Raw genomic sequence first — 17,314 nt, 5'->3', positions numbered from 1 at the left:
TTTTTTTTCTCAATATTTTTGTTAAGCAAAACAAACAGAAAATAGCGATAAACAGCAAAAAATGTGATAAACAATGAAGAAGAAGCAGCAGAAAAATACATGTGCCTAATTATGTGTGATCGATCAAGCGATTAAAAAATCGCTGCTTAGTTTAATAAACCTTTAAAAACTCTTATTTCAAAGAAATTTCAGCATTCTCAGTTTAGAATAGAAAAATGTTATAATTTTAATTAAATATAAAGGGTTTTTATAAGAATAACTACTAATTAACATTTTTGCAATATTTAGAAGTTAGAATTATTGGAGTATTTACAAATAAGAGTGTTATATTGAGTAAATGACTTAAAAATGCAGTAGTTTTTCGAATTTTTACAATATTAATTTATTCAAAGTATTAGCCATTGTTAGCTATGACCTTTTCTCAAGAACTGCTTATCTTTTGATGCCAAAACCGATAGACTAGAAGATAGTGTGCTGGATTATCAATCTGGGGGTTGCGGGTTCGATTCCCGCCAGAGACTCTGGGTGTATCTGCAGACAAGCAAAATGCTTCGCAGTTTGTGTTTGTTTAAAAAAAAATAAGCCAATTTCGGATACTCTGTTCTGAAGTAGAGCGTATCCCAGAAAGAGCGTTCTGCATCGATCGTAACAAATAGTGGACGGACGAGGCAAGGTCTGGACTACAAGGCGGTGAGGCAAATTTCTCAACCACTTCTTTTTAATAGTTAACGGATATTGCAACATGTGGCCTAAAGTTGTCATGATGGAATATTACGGTTTCATGTCTGGCCGCTTGAGGTTCCCTGTGATAATCTGGCCAGATTTCAGCAGCTCATAATAAATGGGACCCTTTTCCTCCCACCAAATACGGAGCATTGCCTTAGCGTCATGTATATTTTGCTTTGGTGGCGATTTGGCTGGAATTCACATATGATCTCTTATGCTTCGAGTTATCGTAAAGGATCCATTTTTCATTGCAAGTAAAGATTCGGTGCAAAAATGGTTTTCTTTTATAGCGTTCAAACAGCATTTCAGACATATGATATTGTCTTTCAAGGTCTCTCGGCTTCAATACGTATGGTAACCTGCTTTTGGATGATTCCTGCTGCTCGCAAACGTTTTGAAATTGATGCTGGAGTAGCTGCCTTTCACAGAACAATTTTTTTAAAAGTTTAATTTGGAGAGGCTCTGCTCTCTTAGTTGTTTTTTCAGTAGTTTTAAAAATAACTAAAATTTCATGAATTTTTTATATTTTAAAATTCATTATTCTAAAAATGATTTTATTTTTGCAATGCTTATAAAATTTAAGCGTTTTTTAAACATCAGCCTATTGGCCTCACTTATTAACACGTGTGTTGGCGGCTCTCTTAAGAGCAAAGAGAGTTTTAAGAGCAACATTAACATAACATTAAGCTCTTAAAGACAGTGGGTTATAAAAATAGAAAATAAATGATTTTTGGCATTTTGTTTTGTTATATTAAGAGAAAAACAAATAATTTTTGTTTAATATAAAGAATTATATTAAAAATAACAAAATGTTGAAAAAATTTAATATTTTTTTAAAGAAAATTTTAATTTTTTTTAATTTTATTATGTTTTTTTTATGTTATGTTTTTTAGCTAATTGCTAACTTACAATTTTTGTTATTCCGTTTAAAAATTTTTAACTTTAGGCTATAAACCATTTAAGCAAACTTGTTAAGTTGTTTACCTTTGAGATCTAATTAGTAAATTACATTTAAACATGATCTTGTTATTCTTTTTACAATTTGCCTCTCTCTTTCTCTCTTAAAATAACACTCATTAACTAAAATATTTATTAATTAATACTAAAATTCCCAGAAAAAGAACTTAGCAATATGTTATCAATGAATAGCATGCTAAAAACACTCATCAGACGAACGTATGTTTTGAAAGTGAACGGTGGTGGTCATCGAGTTAGTGTGGCTGCTGGCAAAATGTTGCAAACTTTTGAGGACTGTGTTTTCCAACAAATCGATAAAAAATTTATCTCTTCCATGGATTATGATAAGAAAATCAGCAGCATCGATGCCAAATATTATCAAATCAATGATAAAATTTCTAACAATAATATGAATGAAAATAACAATGAATCGGATATGCAAAATTATAATGAAGAATATGAGGTAAGCTAAAGAGATATTATATCTTTAATAAAGAGAAAAATTATATCTTGTTTTTGTTTTTCTTCTCTTAAGGAAGCTGTCAAAGCCTTGAATGCTTTACAATCGAATGCCGAATCTCTGCGTAGTTCTATACATAAACATAAACGTTTAAATTCTTTACAAGATACCCAACGTTATTTGCTGAAAAGTGGTTTGTCTGGTAAAGATTTGGAAAAACTATCCTATATACATGTCTCGGGTACCAAGGGCAAGGTAAGTTGTCTGTCTCTGCTGTTTATATATAGAAAATTCATATGATATTAGGTATAAAAAAACATATTTGTCATAATTTGTAAAGGCGTATTTTGTTTTAAAGTATTTATTTATAATAAGAACCTAAGTACATATGTGCTCGTTATTTCTATTTTTGTTGATAAGAATATTTAATTACATAGATTTTGCAAAACAAAAAAAAAACTGCCATACATGCATGATTATTTAAATAACTTAGGGGATTTTGTTTGTGTCTATTTGTAATTCATGGAATTTTATTGTAGGTTTCATTGAATTACAAAAATTTTAATGTAATTTACAATAACAATTGCATAAAGTTTATTTTATAGACGTAGTTTAATATTTATTTAAAGGGGAGACGGACTTTTTTTAAATAAAGAGTTAACTGTCAAACGCAACTGTCATATTGCTCTCACTTTTTAGGTTTCATTGAATTACAAAAATTCTAATTGCATAAAGTTTATTTTATAGACGTAGTTTAATATTTATTTAAAGGGGAGACAGGTTTTTTTTTAAAGAAAGAGTTAACTGTCAAACGCAACTGTCATATTGCTCTCACTTTTTGACAATTATGATCAGTATGTAAATAAGCATGAATAGATTGAAGCTTGAACAACTCTACCAAATGATCTAAAACTACTTTGAAAACCAGTCATCAATTTGAGCAACTTATAGACGACTATTATCACAATTTAGCGATGAGATTAATTTTTTTGCTTTACGGGTTTGTGAGACAAATCCACCACAGACTTTATAGACTCCATTACATACAGAAAAATACATCGTTTGGTGGCAATACGAATCTTATTTCGTCAAAAATTAGCTCCAGCTCATTTTAGATCAATGGAGATCGTTAGATCGAATAGATCTCTGTGTATGTTCGGATATACTCCCTTTAAATTCTGGTGTGACTCAGGAATTGGTCTTGTGACCTTTGCTCTTTATACTCTATGTGAATGATCTTTGCTAAATTGCTTAATTCATCAAAACATTGGTTAATGATAAAGCAATAAATTAAAATAATGCATTACAAAACTGTTCTATTTCTAATGACAAATCAATAAATTAAAATAATGAATTAAAAAACTATTCTATTTAAAATTGGTACTCATAAAAAATATACTAGTTAATAAATAAACTTATTGATAAAGTATATAGTAGATCCCAAAATAGTTTTAAAACCCATATTCTTTAAAATAATGAACCAGTTTGAATTGGTTATAAACACAAATTTATGATCTAATCTCTGACGTCTACTTGTGGACACTGTAAACAAAAAAGTAAACAAAATATTTGAGGTCTGCACAGTCTAAGTACTATTCAAATAGATAACCGAAACTAGTTCTCATAGTAGAATAAATTTTACACTACTGAAAATTTATTATAAAATAATACACAATTTGTTTCCTTAAAAAACAAGCTTCTTAATTTGTTTTAGATTTAAATGATAATGAAACATTTTATTGCTATTACAATAAAACTTCCAAATATGTATTTAAATTACATGTTCATTGGCTAAAGCCATCTGGGTATTAGGCTGTATATAGTCACCCAAAACATGTTATTATTAAAATTGAATTTATTTCGTTTTAAATTTTTGGTTTTTTATTTTTTTTTTACTCAAGCTGATAACCTTAAAACTGAACTGTTAAGGTAGAGAGGCAAAATCCACTTGAAACCTGTTACGTACTCATATTTTGGGTGACCAAGCAGATATCTTTTAGCATTAGGCAAAGTTTGTTGCAAATATTAAAACAGATTAGATTAATATTGAACTATATTCATAATAATTAAGGAAATTTTACTATGGGGAGTGTGTTGTTTAACTAATTGGTGATATTATGTATTTGTTATGAAGTGAAACACAAGTTGGGAGATAAGCTGATTTTAAAACTGCTCAGAGATACTGAACGTATCGTATGTTGTTGGTAGGGGGAGGGAATTTTCTTAAAATATAAATTTTTATTATAAATCGTTCATGGAATGCAATTTTTTAACGCCACATTTGCATCACTGCCGCCTATTGTTTACAAACATAAATCAGTGCTGCCAAGTATAATGTTTGGTTGTCACACTCACCATAGAATGAATATATAGAAGGGAAGGAGAGAGAAATGTCAGCAGTCAATGTATGCCTTAACCCCTGTCTATACCTGATAAATTTGTATCATGATAAACGTAAAAATGGAAAAAAGATAAAAATGATCAGATATAGTCTCCATTTATTAGTATTATTGCATCGTTATGACAAAATTGTTAGTGCTTTTGCTCAGACAACTTTGTCTTGACAACAAACGTTATTAATTGTTATGATAAATATTTTTCAAGTATAGACAGGTGGTTAGCGACAGTAATTGTCAGTAATGTCTGACTCTGGACTACGGTATCGACTAGACGAACTAGACTATAAACTCTGAAATAAAGTATCGACTAGACTCTGGACTAGAACATAAACTAGATGAACTTGAATATAGACTAGACTCCGGTCTTGAATATAGACTATGGACTAGAGTATAGGCTAGACTCTGGACTAGAGCATAGACTAGACGAATATTGACTAGACTCTGGAATAGAATATAGTCTGGATTTTGGACTAGAGTTTAGACTAGACTCTGGAATCTACTAAACGAACTTGAATATTGAATACACTTTGGACTAGAGTATAGACTAGACTCTGAACTAAAGTATCGACTAGACTCTGGACTTGAATATATACTAGACTCTGGACTAAAGTATCGATTATACTCTTAACTAAAGTATCGACTAGAATCTGGATTTGAATATAGACTAGACTCTGATCCAAAGTATCATCTATGGATCACACCCTTGATAATATTCCCAAAACTTTCAATAACCAAAACTTTTTCAATTTCTTTTTTGCAGGGCTCCACTTGCGCCTTAGCCGATGCCATTCTACGCTCCTATGGCGTTAAGACCGGTTTCTATAGCTCCCCCCATCTGGTCTCGGTAACCGAACGAATACGCCTCAATGGTCAACCCATATCGAAACAAAAATTTACCCAATACTTCTGGCCCGTCTACAATAAGCTAATGGAAACGCAAGAATATGAAAATGATATGCCGGCCTATTTTAAATTTCTCACAATTTTATCATTTCACGTGTATCTGGCTGAAAAAGTGGATGTGGTAATAATGGAAGTTGGCATAGGTGGGGAATTGGATTGCACCAATGTCTTGCCCAATACCAAAACAGTGGGTATTTCTTCGTTGGGTCTAGAGCATACACAGTTGTTGGGTGAAACCCTCAAGGAAATAGCCTGGCAAAAGGCTGGAATAATTAAGCCTTATGCTACAGTATATACCTCGGTCACTCAGCCCGAATGCTTGGAAGTTATACAACAAAGAGCCAACGAAAAACAAGCTAAAGTCTATAGAGTACCCGATTTTGTTTCATATTTCCAAGATCCTAAAGTGGAATATATAAAGCAGCAGCTAAATAATTGTACGGTACTAAATGGTTCCTTGGCTTTGCAATTGGCCTATGATTGGTTAAGGCAAAATTGTAATGGTTTCCATAGAGAATATGAAATAAACCAAGCATGCTTAACAGAACAGGCCATAAAAGGTATACTAAACTGTAATTGGCCGGGCAGATGTCAGAAAGTGAAATTTTTTAATTTCAAGTAAGTTTTTCTTTTATAAATATTTATTGATTTTAATATTCTATTAATAAAATTTAATTTTATCTATTTAGCATTCACTTGGATGGTGCTCACACTGTGGAAAGTATGCAGGTTTGTGGCAACTGGTTTGCCCAAGTCACCACTGCTTCCAGTCTACCCAAAATCCTAATATTCAACACTACCGGCGATCGTGATTCCCTAAAGCTTTTAACAATTCTACGCAACTTTTCTTCATTTGATCTGGTATGCTTTGTGCCCAATATTTCCTCCTTATCAAACAATAAAAATCATGATAATCAATCGGTTTTATATAGTCATGTGGAACAGCTAAAACGAGCCCAAATGCATGCCTCAAATTGGCAAGAAATGTGTAAAAAGGCCAATGAAACTAATACGGGCAAAGTATTTCCCTCTATAGTTCAATGTTTTCAACATATACTTCAAGTTTATAATAAATCACAGGAATTAAATGTTTTAGTTACCGGTTCCATACATTTAATAGGGGCCACCATATTGTCACTGAATGAATTGTGTCCAGTATTGAATGAGCAGCATGCGTAGCTTTAGGCTTTAAGAATAGTTAATGGAAATCTATGTTTAAGAATTTGTTTTAATACTAAAAAAGTTACTGTAAATATTAACTAATTAATTATATTAGAAAATAGTTTAATAATACAATACAAATAAAATAATTAATTGAATTACATAAATAAAATTATTGAAATATTGAGACTTTAAGAACTAAAGACTGTTACGTAGATACGTGACCAGTTATACATATCCTAAGCAGGCGGTCAATTGACCAAAAATCGATTTTTTATATAAAAACTCAAAATATCTAAATTCGCTAATAACTTGGCCAATAAGCGTTTAATCAAGAAAAGGAGCTCGATCTGTGATCACTTATATTTCTGAACAAAAATCGATTTTTTTATATAAAAACTCAAAATATCTAAATTCGCTAATAACTTGGCCAATAAGCGTTTAATCAAGAAAAGGAGCTCGATCTGTGATCACTTATATTTCTGAACAAAAATCGATTTTTTTATATAAAAACTCAAAATATCTAAATTTGCTAATAACTTGGCCAATAAGCGTTTAATCATGAAAAGGAGCTCGATCTGTGATCACTCATATTTTTGAACAAAAATCGATTTTTTATATAAAAACTCAAAATATCTAAATTTGCTTATAACTTGGCCAATAAGCATTTAATCAAGAAAAGGACCTCGATCTGTGATCACTCATATTTTAGAACAAAAATCGATTTTTTTTATATAAAAACAGAAAAAAAATCGATTTTTTTATATAAAAACTCAAAATATCTAAATTCGCTAATAACTTGGCCAATAAGCGTTTTATCAAGAAAAGGACCTCGATCACTCATATTTCTGAACAAAAATCGATTTTTTTATATAAAAACTCAAAATATCTAAATTTGCTAATAACTTGGCCAATAAGCGTTTAATCATGAAAAGGACCTCGATCTGTGATCACTCATATTTCTGAACAAAAATCGATTTTTTAATATAAGAACTCAAAATATCTAAATTTTCTTATAACTTGGCCAATAAGCGTTTAATCATGAAAAGGAGCTCGATCTGTGATCACTCATATTTCAGACCAAAAATTGATTTTTTTATATAAAAACTCAAAATATCTAAATTTGCTAATAACTTGGCCAATAAGCGTTTAATCAAGAAATGGAGCTCGATCTGTGATCACTCATATTTCTGAACAAAAATCGAATTTTACAAAATTTCTACAAAATTTCATATTATATTTATATTTAATGATATTTATTAATAATAGAAATTTTAACGATTATTCGGAAAACCGTTTCAATAAATAATCGAATAATCGGAAAAATTTATAAAATTCTTAATTACTATACGAATAGTAGTTAAAATATGAAATATTTTATTACGTATTTAAACGAATAATTGGAAAACCGAGTAATCGATTGAAAAATTATTCGAATAAAAATAAAGAATTTTTACAAAAATTCTGCAGAATTTCATATTATATTTATATTTAATGATTTTATTTGATATTGTTGCTATAAATAGAAATGTTAACGATTATTCGGAAAACCGTTTTAATAAATATGCGATTAATCGGTAAATTTTGCACATTTTTTTTGTACTATACAAATATTAGTTACAATATGTAATATTATACAAAATTTTTTATATTAAAACTCAAAATATCTAAATTTGCTTATAACTTGGCCAATAAGCGTTTAATCATGAAAAGGAGCTCGATCTGTGATCACTCATATTTTAGAACAAAAATCGATTTTTTTATAAAAAAACTCAAAATATCTAAATTTGCTAATAACTTGGCCAATAAGCATTTAATCAAGAAAAGGACCTCGATCTGTGATCACTTATATATCTGACCAAAAATCGATTTAATAAAAACTCAAAATATCTAAATTTGCTAATAACTTGGCCAATAAGCGTTTAATCAAGAAAAGCAGCTCGATCTGTGATCACTCATATTTCTAAACAAAAATCGATTTTTTTATATAAAAACTCAAAATATCTAAATTTGCTAATAACTTGGCCAATAAGCGTTTAATCAAGAAAAGCAGCTCGATCTGTGATCACTCATATTTTAGAACAAAAATCGATTTTTTTATATAAAAACTCAAAATATCTAAATTTGCTAATAACCTGGCCAATAAGCATTTAATCAAGAAAAGGACCTCGATCTGTGATCACTCACATTTCTGAACAAAAATCGATTTTTTTATATAAAAACTCAAAATATCTAAATTTGCTAATAACTTGGCCAATAAGCGTTTAATTATGAAAAGGACCTCGATCTGTGATCACTCATATTTCTGAACAAAAATCGATTTTTTTATATAAAAACTCAAAATATCTAAATTTGCTAATAACTTGGCCAATAAGCGTTTAATCAAGAAAAGGACCTCGATCTGTGATCACTCATATTTTTTAACAAAAATCGATTTTTTTTATATAAAAACTCAAAATATCTAAATTTGCTAATAACTTAGCCCATAAGCGTTTAATCAAGAAAAGCAGCTCGATCTGTGATCACTCATATTTTAGAACAAAAATCGATTTTTTTATATAAAAACTCAAAATATCTAAATTTTCTAATAACTTGGCCAATAAGCGTTTAATCATGAAAAGGACCTCGATCTGTGATCACTTATATTTCTGAACAAAAATCGATTTTTTAATATAAAATCTCAAAATATCTAAATTTGCTTATAACTTAGCCAATAAGCGTTTAATCATGAAAAGGACCTCGATCTGTGATCACTCATATTTCTGACAAAAAATCGATTTTTTTATATAAAAACTCAAAATATCTAAATTCGCTAATAACTTGGCCAATAAGCATTTAATCAAGAAAAGGACCTCGATCTGTGATCACTTATATATCTGACCAAAAATCGATTTTTTTTAATAAAAACTCAAAATATCTAAATTTGCTAATAACTTGGCCAATAAGCGTTTAATCATGAAAAGGACCTCGATCTATGATCACTCATATTTCTGAACAAAAATCGATTTATTATATAAAAACTCAAAATATCTAAATTTGCTAATAACTTGCCCAATAAGCGTTTAATCATGAAAAGGACCTCGATCTGTAATCACTCATATTCTAACAAAAAATCGATTTTTAATATAAAAACTCAAAATATCTAAAATCGCTAATAACTTGGCCAATAAGCGTTTAATCATGAAAAGCAGCTCGATCTGTGATCACTCATATTTCAGAACAAAAATCGATTTTTTTATATAAAAAATGAAAATATATAAATACGTTAGTAACTCAAAAGGAATAATTGGAAAACCGAATAATCGATTAAAAAATTATTCGAATAAAAATAAAGAATTTTTACAAAAATTCTGAAGAATTTCATATTATATTTTTATTCAATGATTTTATTTGCAATTGTTGCTATTAATAATAGAAATTTTAACGATTATTCGGAAAACCGTTTCAATAAACATTCGAATAATCGAAAAAATGAGAAAAAATCATAAATCCCTTAAGAATAATAGTTTAAATATGGATTTTTTTACAAAATTTAAACGAATATTTGGAAAACCGAATAATCGATTAAAAAATTATTCGAATAAAAATAAAGATTTTTTACAATTCTTTAGAATTTTATACTATATATTTATATTCAATGATTTTATTTGAAATTGTTGCTATATAAATAGAAATTTTAACGATTAATCGGAAAACCGTTTCAATAAATATTCGAATAATCGAAAAAATTAGAAAAAATCATAAATCCCACAAGAATAATAGTTTAAATATGAATTTTTATCACAAATTTAAACGAATATTCGGAAAACCAAATAATCGATTAAAAAATTATTCGAATAAAAATAAAGAATTTTTAAAAAAATTCTGCAGATTTTCATATTATATTTATATTCAATGATATTATTCGCAATTTTTGCTATATAAATATAAATTTTAACGATTATTCGGAAAACCGTTACAATAAATATTCGAATAATCGAAAAAATTTGAAAAATTCATAAATCCCATAAGAATAATAGTTTAAATATGATTTTTTTAAAAAAAAATAAACGAATAATGGGGAAACCGAATAATCGACTAAAAAATTAATCGAATAAAAATAAAGAATTTTTATAAAAATTCTGCAGAATTTCATATTATATTTATATTCAATGATTTTATTTGAAATTGTTGCTATATAAATATAAATTTGAACGATTAATCGGAAAACCGTTTCAATAAATATTCGATTAATCGGTAAATTTTGCACATTTTTTTGTACTATACAAATATTAGTTACAATATGTAATATTATACAAAATTTTTTTATATAAAAACTCAAAATATCTAAATTTGCTAATAACTTGGCCAATAAGCGTTTAATCATGAAAAGGACCTCGATCTGTGATCACTTATATTTCTGAACAAAAATCGATTTTTTATATAAAAACTCAAAATATCTAAATTTGCTAATAACTTGGCCAATAAGCGTTTAATCAAGAAAAGGAACTCGATCTGTGATCGCTCATATTTTAGAACAAAAATCGATTTTTTATATAAAAACTCAAAATATCTAAATTTGCTAATAACTTGGCCAATAAGCATTTAATCAAGAAAAGGACCTCGATCTGTGATCACGTATATTTCAGACCAAAAATCGATTTTTTATATAAAAATTCAAAATATCTAAATTTTCTTATAACTTGGCCAATAAGCGTTTAATCATGAAAAGGAGCTCGATCTGTGATCACTCATATTTCTGAACAAAAATCGATTTTTTTATATAAAACTCAAAATATCTAAATTTGCTAATAACTTGGCCAATAAGCGTTTAATCAAGAAAAGGAACTCGATCTGTGATCGCTCATATTTTAGAACAAAAATCGATTTTTTATATAAAAACTCAAAATATCTAAATTTGCTAATAACTTGGCCAATAAGCGTTTAATCAAGAAAAGGAACTCGATCTGTGATCACTCATATTTCAGACCAAAAATCGATTTTTTTATATAAAAACTCAAAATATCTAAATTTGCTAATAACTTGGCCAATAAGCGTTTAATCATGAAAAGGACCTCGATCTGTGATCACTCATATTTCAGAACAAAAATCGATATTTTTATATAAAAACTCAAAATATCTAAAATCGTTAATAACTTGGCCAATAAGCGTTTAATCATGAAAAGGACCTCGATCTGTGATCACTTATATTTCTAACAAAAAATCGTTTTTTTTATAAAAAAACTCAAAATATCTAAATTTGCTAATAACTCAAAACGAATAATTGGAAAACCGAATAATCGATTAAAAAATTAATCGAATAAAAATAAAGAATTTTTACAAAAAATTCTTTAGAATTTCGTATTATTTTTATATTAAATGATTTTATTTGAAATTGTTGCTATATAAATAGAATTTTTTACGATTATTCGATAAACCGTTTCAATAAATATTCGAATAATAGAAAAAATGAGAAAAAATCATAAATTCCACAAGAATAATAGTTTAAATATGGATTTTTATCACAAATTTAAACGAATATTTGGAAAACCGAATAATCGATTAAAAATTATTCGGATAAAAATAAAGATTTTTTACAAAAATTCTTTAGAATTTTATATTATATTTATATTCAATGATTTTATTTGAAATTGTTGCTATTAATAATAGAAATTTTAACGATTATTCGGAAAACCGTTTCAATAAATATTCGAATAATCGAAAAAAATTAGAAAAAATCATAAATCCCACAAGATTAATAGTTTAATTATTGATTTTTTTACCAAATTTAAACGAATAATGGGAAAACCGAATAATCGATTAAAAAATTATTCGAATAAAAATAAAGATTTTTTACAAAATTTCTGCAGAATTTCATATCATATTTATATTAAATGATTTTATTTGAAATTGTTGCTATATAAATAGAAATTTTAACGATTAATCGGAAAACCGTTTCAATAAATATTTGAATAATCGAAAAAATGAGAATAAATCATAAAGCCCATCAGAATAATAGTTTAAATATGGATTTTTATCACAAATTTAAACGAATAATTGGAAAACCGAATAATTGATTAAAAAATTATTCGAATAAAAATAAAGAATTTTTACAAAAATTCTGCAGAATTTCATATTATATTTATATTCAATGATTTTATTTGAAATTGTTATTATATAAATGGAAATTTTAACTATTATTCGGAAAACCGTTTCAATAAATATTCGATTAATCGGAAAAAATTTCAAAATTCGTAAGTCCCATAAGAATAATAGGTTTAAATCAATAGTTTTTCTGAAAATTTACATCAAAATATCAATTTATAACTTCTTCTATTTCAATCTTTTAAAACTTATTATTTATGTACTTCGATTTTCTTTTAAATCTCTTATAATTCAATTTAATTATTTACTATTTTTCAGGTGTTAAAACCACATTAAAAGAATGGCATTTTTCTTTAACATTTTGTAGTCTACAAATTAGTTTTTTTTTCTTCGTTCAACAATAGTTAGTGATTTTGTTTTTTTTGTTATTTATCTACTTTATGATTTCTAAATTACACACAATTTTTTTTTTTTTTTTAAATAAATAAATGCAATAAAACAATCATCATCAACATTATGGTTTCAAATGCAATCACACAAAAACTTATTAAAATTTTCCGCATCAGAAATTATTGAACATATTTTTTGTGTATTACATTTTGTTTGCTAGTTACATATTTCTTTAACTACAATTATATTGCAATTTGAAAAATATTGAAAAAAAAAAAATAACGGACTTGGAGCGGAACTGTGAAAATGTTAGTGTGTGTATTTGTGTTGAAAAGGATTTGTTAAATTATAAGAAATTCCATTAAAAAGTATGTAAAATAATTGTTATAAATTTTAACACTGTAGGTAAATTTTTCCACAACACTAACAACACCTTTCAATTCCGGCTAAAAATAATTAAATTTTCAAATTGGTTTTCCAAATATTGAGGTATAGTTTTAGGGGAAATTAAATAAATATAGGGACTTTTGAACTTTGACAGTTGCAGCCATAGAGAAATGCAAATAGAGCGGAAACTCTCCTGTCAAAGACCTAACTCAGTTGTCAAAAACCTAAGTGGTAAGAATGCATTAGTAAAAAAAACCAATGTGAAAACATAAACAACACAACACAAAAACAATACTTAAGTCTAGAGTATAGTCTCTAATTTAGTCCAGAGTCTAGTCTCTAATCTAGTCCAGAGTCTAGTCTATACTCAAGTCCAGAGTCTAGTCTATATTCTAGTCCAGAGTCTAGTCTATACTCTAGTCCATAGTCTAGTCTATACTCTAGTCCATAGTCTAGTCTATACTCTAGTCCAGAGTCTAGTCTATACTCTAGTCCAGAGTCTAGTCTATACGCTAGTCCAGAGTCTAGTCTAACTATAGTCCAGAGTCTAGTCTATACTCTAGTCCAGAGTCTAGTCTAGTCTATACTCTAGTCCAGAGTCTAGTCTATACTCTAGTCTAGTCTATACTCTAGTCCAGAGTCTAGTCTATACTCTAGTCTAGTCTATACTCTAGTCCAGAGTCTAGTCTAACTATAGTCCAGAGTCTAGTCTATACTCTAGTCCAGAGTCTAGTCTATACTCTAGTCTAGTCTATACTCTAGTCCAGAGTCTAGTCTATACTCTAGTCTAGTCTATACTCTAGTCCAGAGTCTAGTCTATACTCTAGTCCAGAGTCTAATCTAGTCTATACTCTAGTCCAGAGTCTAATCTAGTCTATACTCTAGTCCAGAGTCTAGTCTATACTCTAGTCCAGAGTCTAGTCTATACTCTAGTCCAAAGTCTAGTCTATACTCTAGTCCAGAGTCTAGTCTATACTCTTGTCCAGAGTCTAATCTATACTCTAGTCCAGAGTCTAGTCTATACTCTAGTCCAGAGTCTAGTATATGCTCTAGTCCAGAGTCTAGTCTATAGAGCATAGATCTATACTCTAGTCCAGAGTCTAGTCTATACTCTAGCCAAAGTCTAGTCTATACTCTAGCCCAGAGTCTAGTCTATACTCTAGCCCAGAGTCTAGTCTATACTCTAGTCCAGAGTCTAATCTATACTCTAGTCCTAGTCTGTACTCTAGTCCTAGTCTATACTCTAGTCCAGAGTCTAGTCTATACTCTAGTCCAGAGTCTAGTCTAGACTCTAGTCCAGAGTCTAGTCTATACTCTAGTCCAGAGTCTAGTCTAGACTCTAGTCCAGAGTCTAGTCTAGACTCTAGTCCAGAGTCTAGTCCAGAGTCTAGTCCAGAGTCTAGTCCAGAGTCTAGTCCAGAGTCTAGTCTAGACTCTAGTCCAGAGTCTAGTCCAGAGTCTAGTCTAGACTCTAGTCCAGAGTCTAGTCCAGAGTCTAGTCTAGACTCTAGTCCAGAGTCTAGTCCAGAGTCTAGTCTATGCTCTAGTCCAGAGTCTAGTCTATACTCTAGTCCAGAGTCTAGTCTATACTCTAGTCCAGAGTCTAGTCTAGACTCTAGTCCAGAGTCTAGTCTATACTCCAAAGTCTATTCTGTAGTTTAGTCTTAAATCTAATTCTGTCTTGATCGATTTTATAGCCTCCGTGGCAACAATTTTTCTTCCCATTTGTATCATTAGGACTTCTTCTGTTGTAATTCTGCTTATCAACATCAGCTCTGTTTTGTGTTCTGTCAGTTTTCTGACCGGTCGTATTTTATTGTATTTCAATTCCTTTCTCAAATTTGCCTGTCATTAAAACTATTTATTACTCACTTTTTATTTACGTCTTATAGAAGTTATTCGATTTTGCATTATATTTAATTTCAAATATCTTTATTTTCTATATGTCACTTGCTTTATTTCTACAGCCATATTTAGCACATTTTATCACGTTTAGAAATGTATTATTTGGCGCGTCTCATTCAATATTTTATCATAGTGTTGCCAATTTGGGTTTTTGATGGATTCTAGTTTTAGAAAATTAAATTTTTATTAAATGAAAAGGGGGGTGGGTGCTATAAGTTTTTGTTTTTTTTTGTTTAATACTTGTATTAAAGAAGAAGAAGAACTTGTTTTTTTGCTTGTCTGTTTTGGTTTGTTTACATTTTTAAAGCAACAACTACGTATGTGTGTGCATATGTGTAGGTACACATTTCAACGAAGTTTAGTTTCGTCTTCGTTTAAAAAAAAACACGATTTTTATCTAGACAACAGCAGCAACAACAACATCGTAGTATTTTTAGCTTTTCTTTAAAGCTCTGTTTGTTGCAGCCTGTAGCTTCGTTTAGTGAATGTCTTGAAACTAGTCTTCGTTTGGTAAGCTACGCACGAACAACACGTTTTCTTGGCTTTACATTTGAAACGCACGCGTTCGCGTTTTTTTATATTGTACCCAACAACAATTACAATACAAATCTACTGCATTATTTTCTGCGTTTAAAACTGTGGTTTAACAAAACAATAACAACAACAAGCTAAACTCTCTTTATAAAACTAACTTGAATTGAACGGTTATTAAAAAGTGAGCAAATCTCATTGTTTTTTTGAATTGTTTTTGGGTGTCTTTCGTTTTTTTTACGGTTTTTTTGTGTATGTTTTTTTTAGAGTTGCATTTTACGCGAGTCCGGTTTTGCTACTATTTGCTGGTAGTTGTCTTAACGTTGGTTGGTATTTCGGCAAAAAATATTTTGCAAAATATAGGTTTTTTTCTCAGTGCAATAGAAATTAAATTAATTAAAGCTAAAAATTTAATAATAAAAATCTAATACCAGAAAACTATTAAACTAAAATTAAAATTTTAAAAATTTAAATAAAACTTGAAACCTGTTTAAAAAAAGCCTTTAAAAAATTACAAAAATATAATAAAAAAATTTTAATTAAAACCAAAATTTGAATATTAAACTGGTATTTAATTTATATGTTTAAAAAAAACGTTATTTATGTTAAAAATCACATTAAAAATAGTCTTCAATTTAACTGGTTTTTTAATTTATTTTCAATATCATTTTCTTAACATGACAATTTATTGTTTAATTCCTTTTTTAATGCGGATTAATTGCAGTTGTTAGCAGAGCATCATAAAAATAATACTCATTCATTAAATTGGGATTAATTGAAAACTTTTATTTAAAAAAAACGTTTAGTTGAAAAAGGTAAGTCAAAGTAATATAATTTAACTAATAGTTTAAGCTTTTATTTTGCCTCTTGCTTCTAAACCTTTAAATAACAAAATAAATATTTCAAAAAAGTTTTTGAAATTCATAAAATTAATAATCTTTTGTTTTGTTTATTGTTTTGCAAGAAGTAATTAATAATAATATGAAAAATAGTCAATTTTAAAATGCTTGTTTGTTCATTTTAGCTAAAATATTTAGCAATATATCGATTTTGACAGCTGTGTGATCGTTATTACAGTTTTGAGCCTAAGGCAGTTAACAGTTTAACTTAGAATAAATAGACACTTAGATAATTTGGCAGCTTTAAAAATGTTTATAGATTTTGCTTAAGGCCCTTACAATTCGGAAAACCGAATAATCGAATAAAAATATAGAATTTTTGCAAAAATTCTTCAGAATTTTATATTATATTTATATTTAACGATTTTATTTGAAATTGTTGCTATTAATAATAGAAATTTTAACGATTATTCGGAAAACCGTTTCAATAAATATTCGAATAATCGGAAAAAATTAGAAAAATTCATAAATCCCATAAGAATAATAGTTTAAATATGTTTTTTTTTAAATTT

The 17,314-nt window shown here is 28.3% G+C and overlaps 2 protein-coding genes across 2 annotated transcripts in view; both read left to right on the top strand.

The window, feature by feature from the left end:
- The first annotated feature begins 1,860 nt into the window (after window positions 1–1,860).
- On the top strand, window positions 1,861–6,778 carry Fpgs1 (Folylpolyglutamate synthase 1). The gene is made up of 4 exons (XM_065507658.1): window positions 1,861–2,146; window positions 2,219–2,398; window positions 5,303–6,063; window positions 6,135–6,778. The coding sequence occupies exons 1-4, from the start codon at window positions 1,868–1,870 to the stop codon at window positions 6,622–6,624; spliced, it is 1,710 nt and encodes a 569-aa protein (XP_065363730.1). The 5' UTR covers window positions 1,861–1,867; the 3' UTR covers window positions 6,625–6,778.
- A 9,119-nt stretch (window positions 6,779–15,897) lies between these two features.
- Window positions 15,898–17,314, top strand: part of LOC135957784 (uncharacterized) — a 28,615-nt gene continuing 27,198 nt past the window's right edge. Inside the window, exons 1-3 of the mRNA XM_065508586.1 lie at window positions 15,898–16,087; window positions 16,171–16,229; window positions 16,628–16,718. The gene's annotated coding sequence lies outside the window, so the exon portion shown is untranslated. The remainder of the gene's footprint in view (window positions 16,088–16,170; window positions 16,230–16,627; window positions 16,719–17,314) is intronic.

Source organism: Calliphora vicina, chromosome 4 (assembly GCF_958450345.1).
Source record: "Calliphora vicina chromosome 4, idCalVici1.1, whole genome shotgun sequence".
Taxonomy (NCBI): Eukaryota; Metazoa; Arthropoda; class Insecta; order Diptera; family Calliphoridae; genus Calliphora; species Calliphora vicina.
Note: the sequence above shows the minus strand (reverse complement) of the source record. Positions and strands in the feature narration are given on the sequence as shown.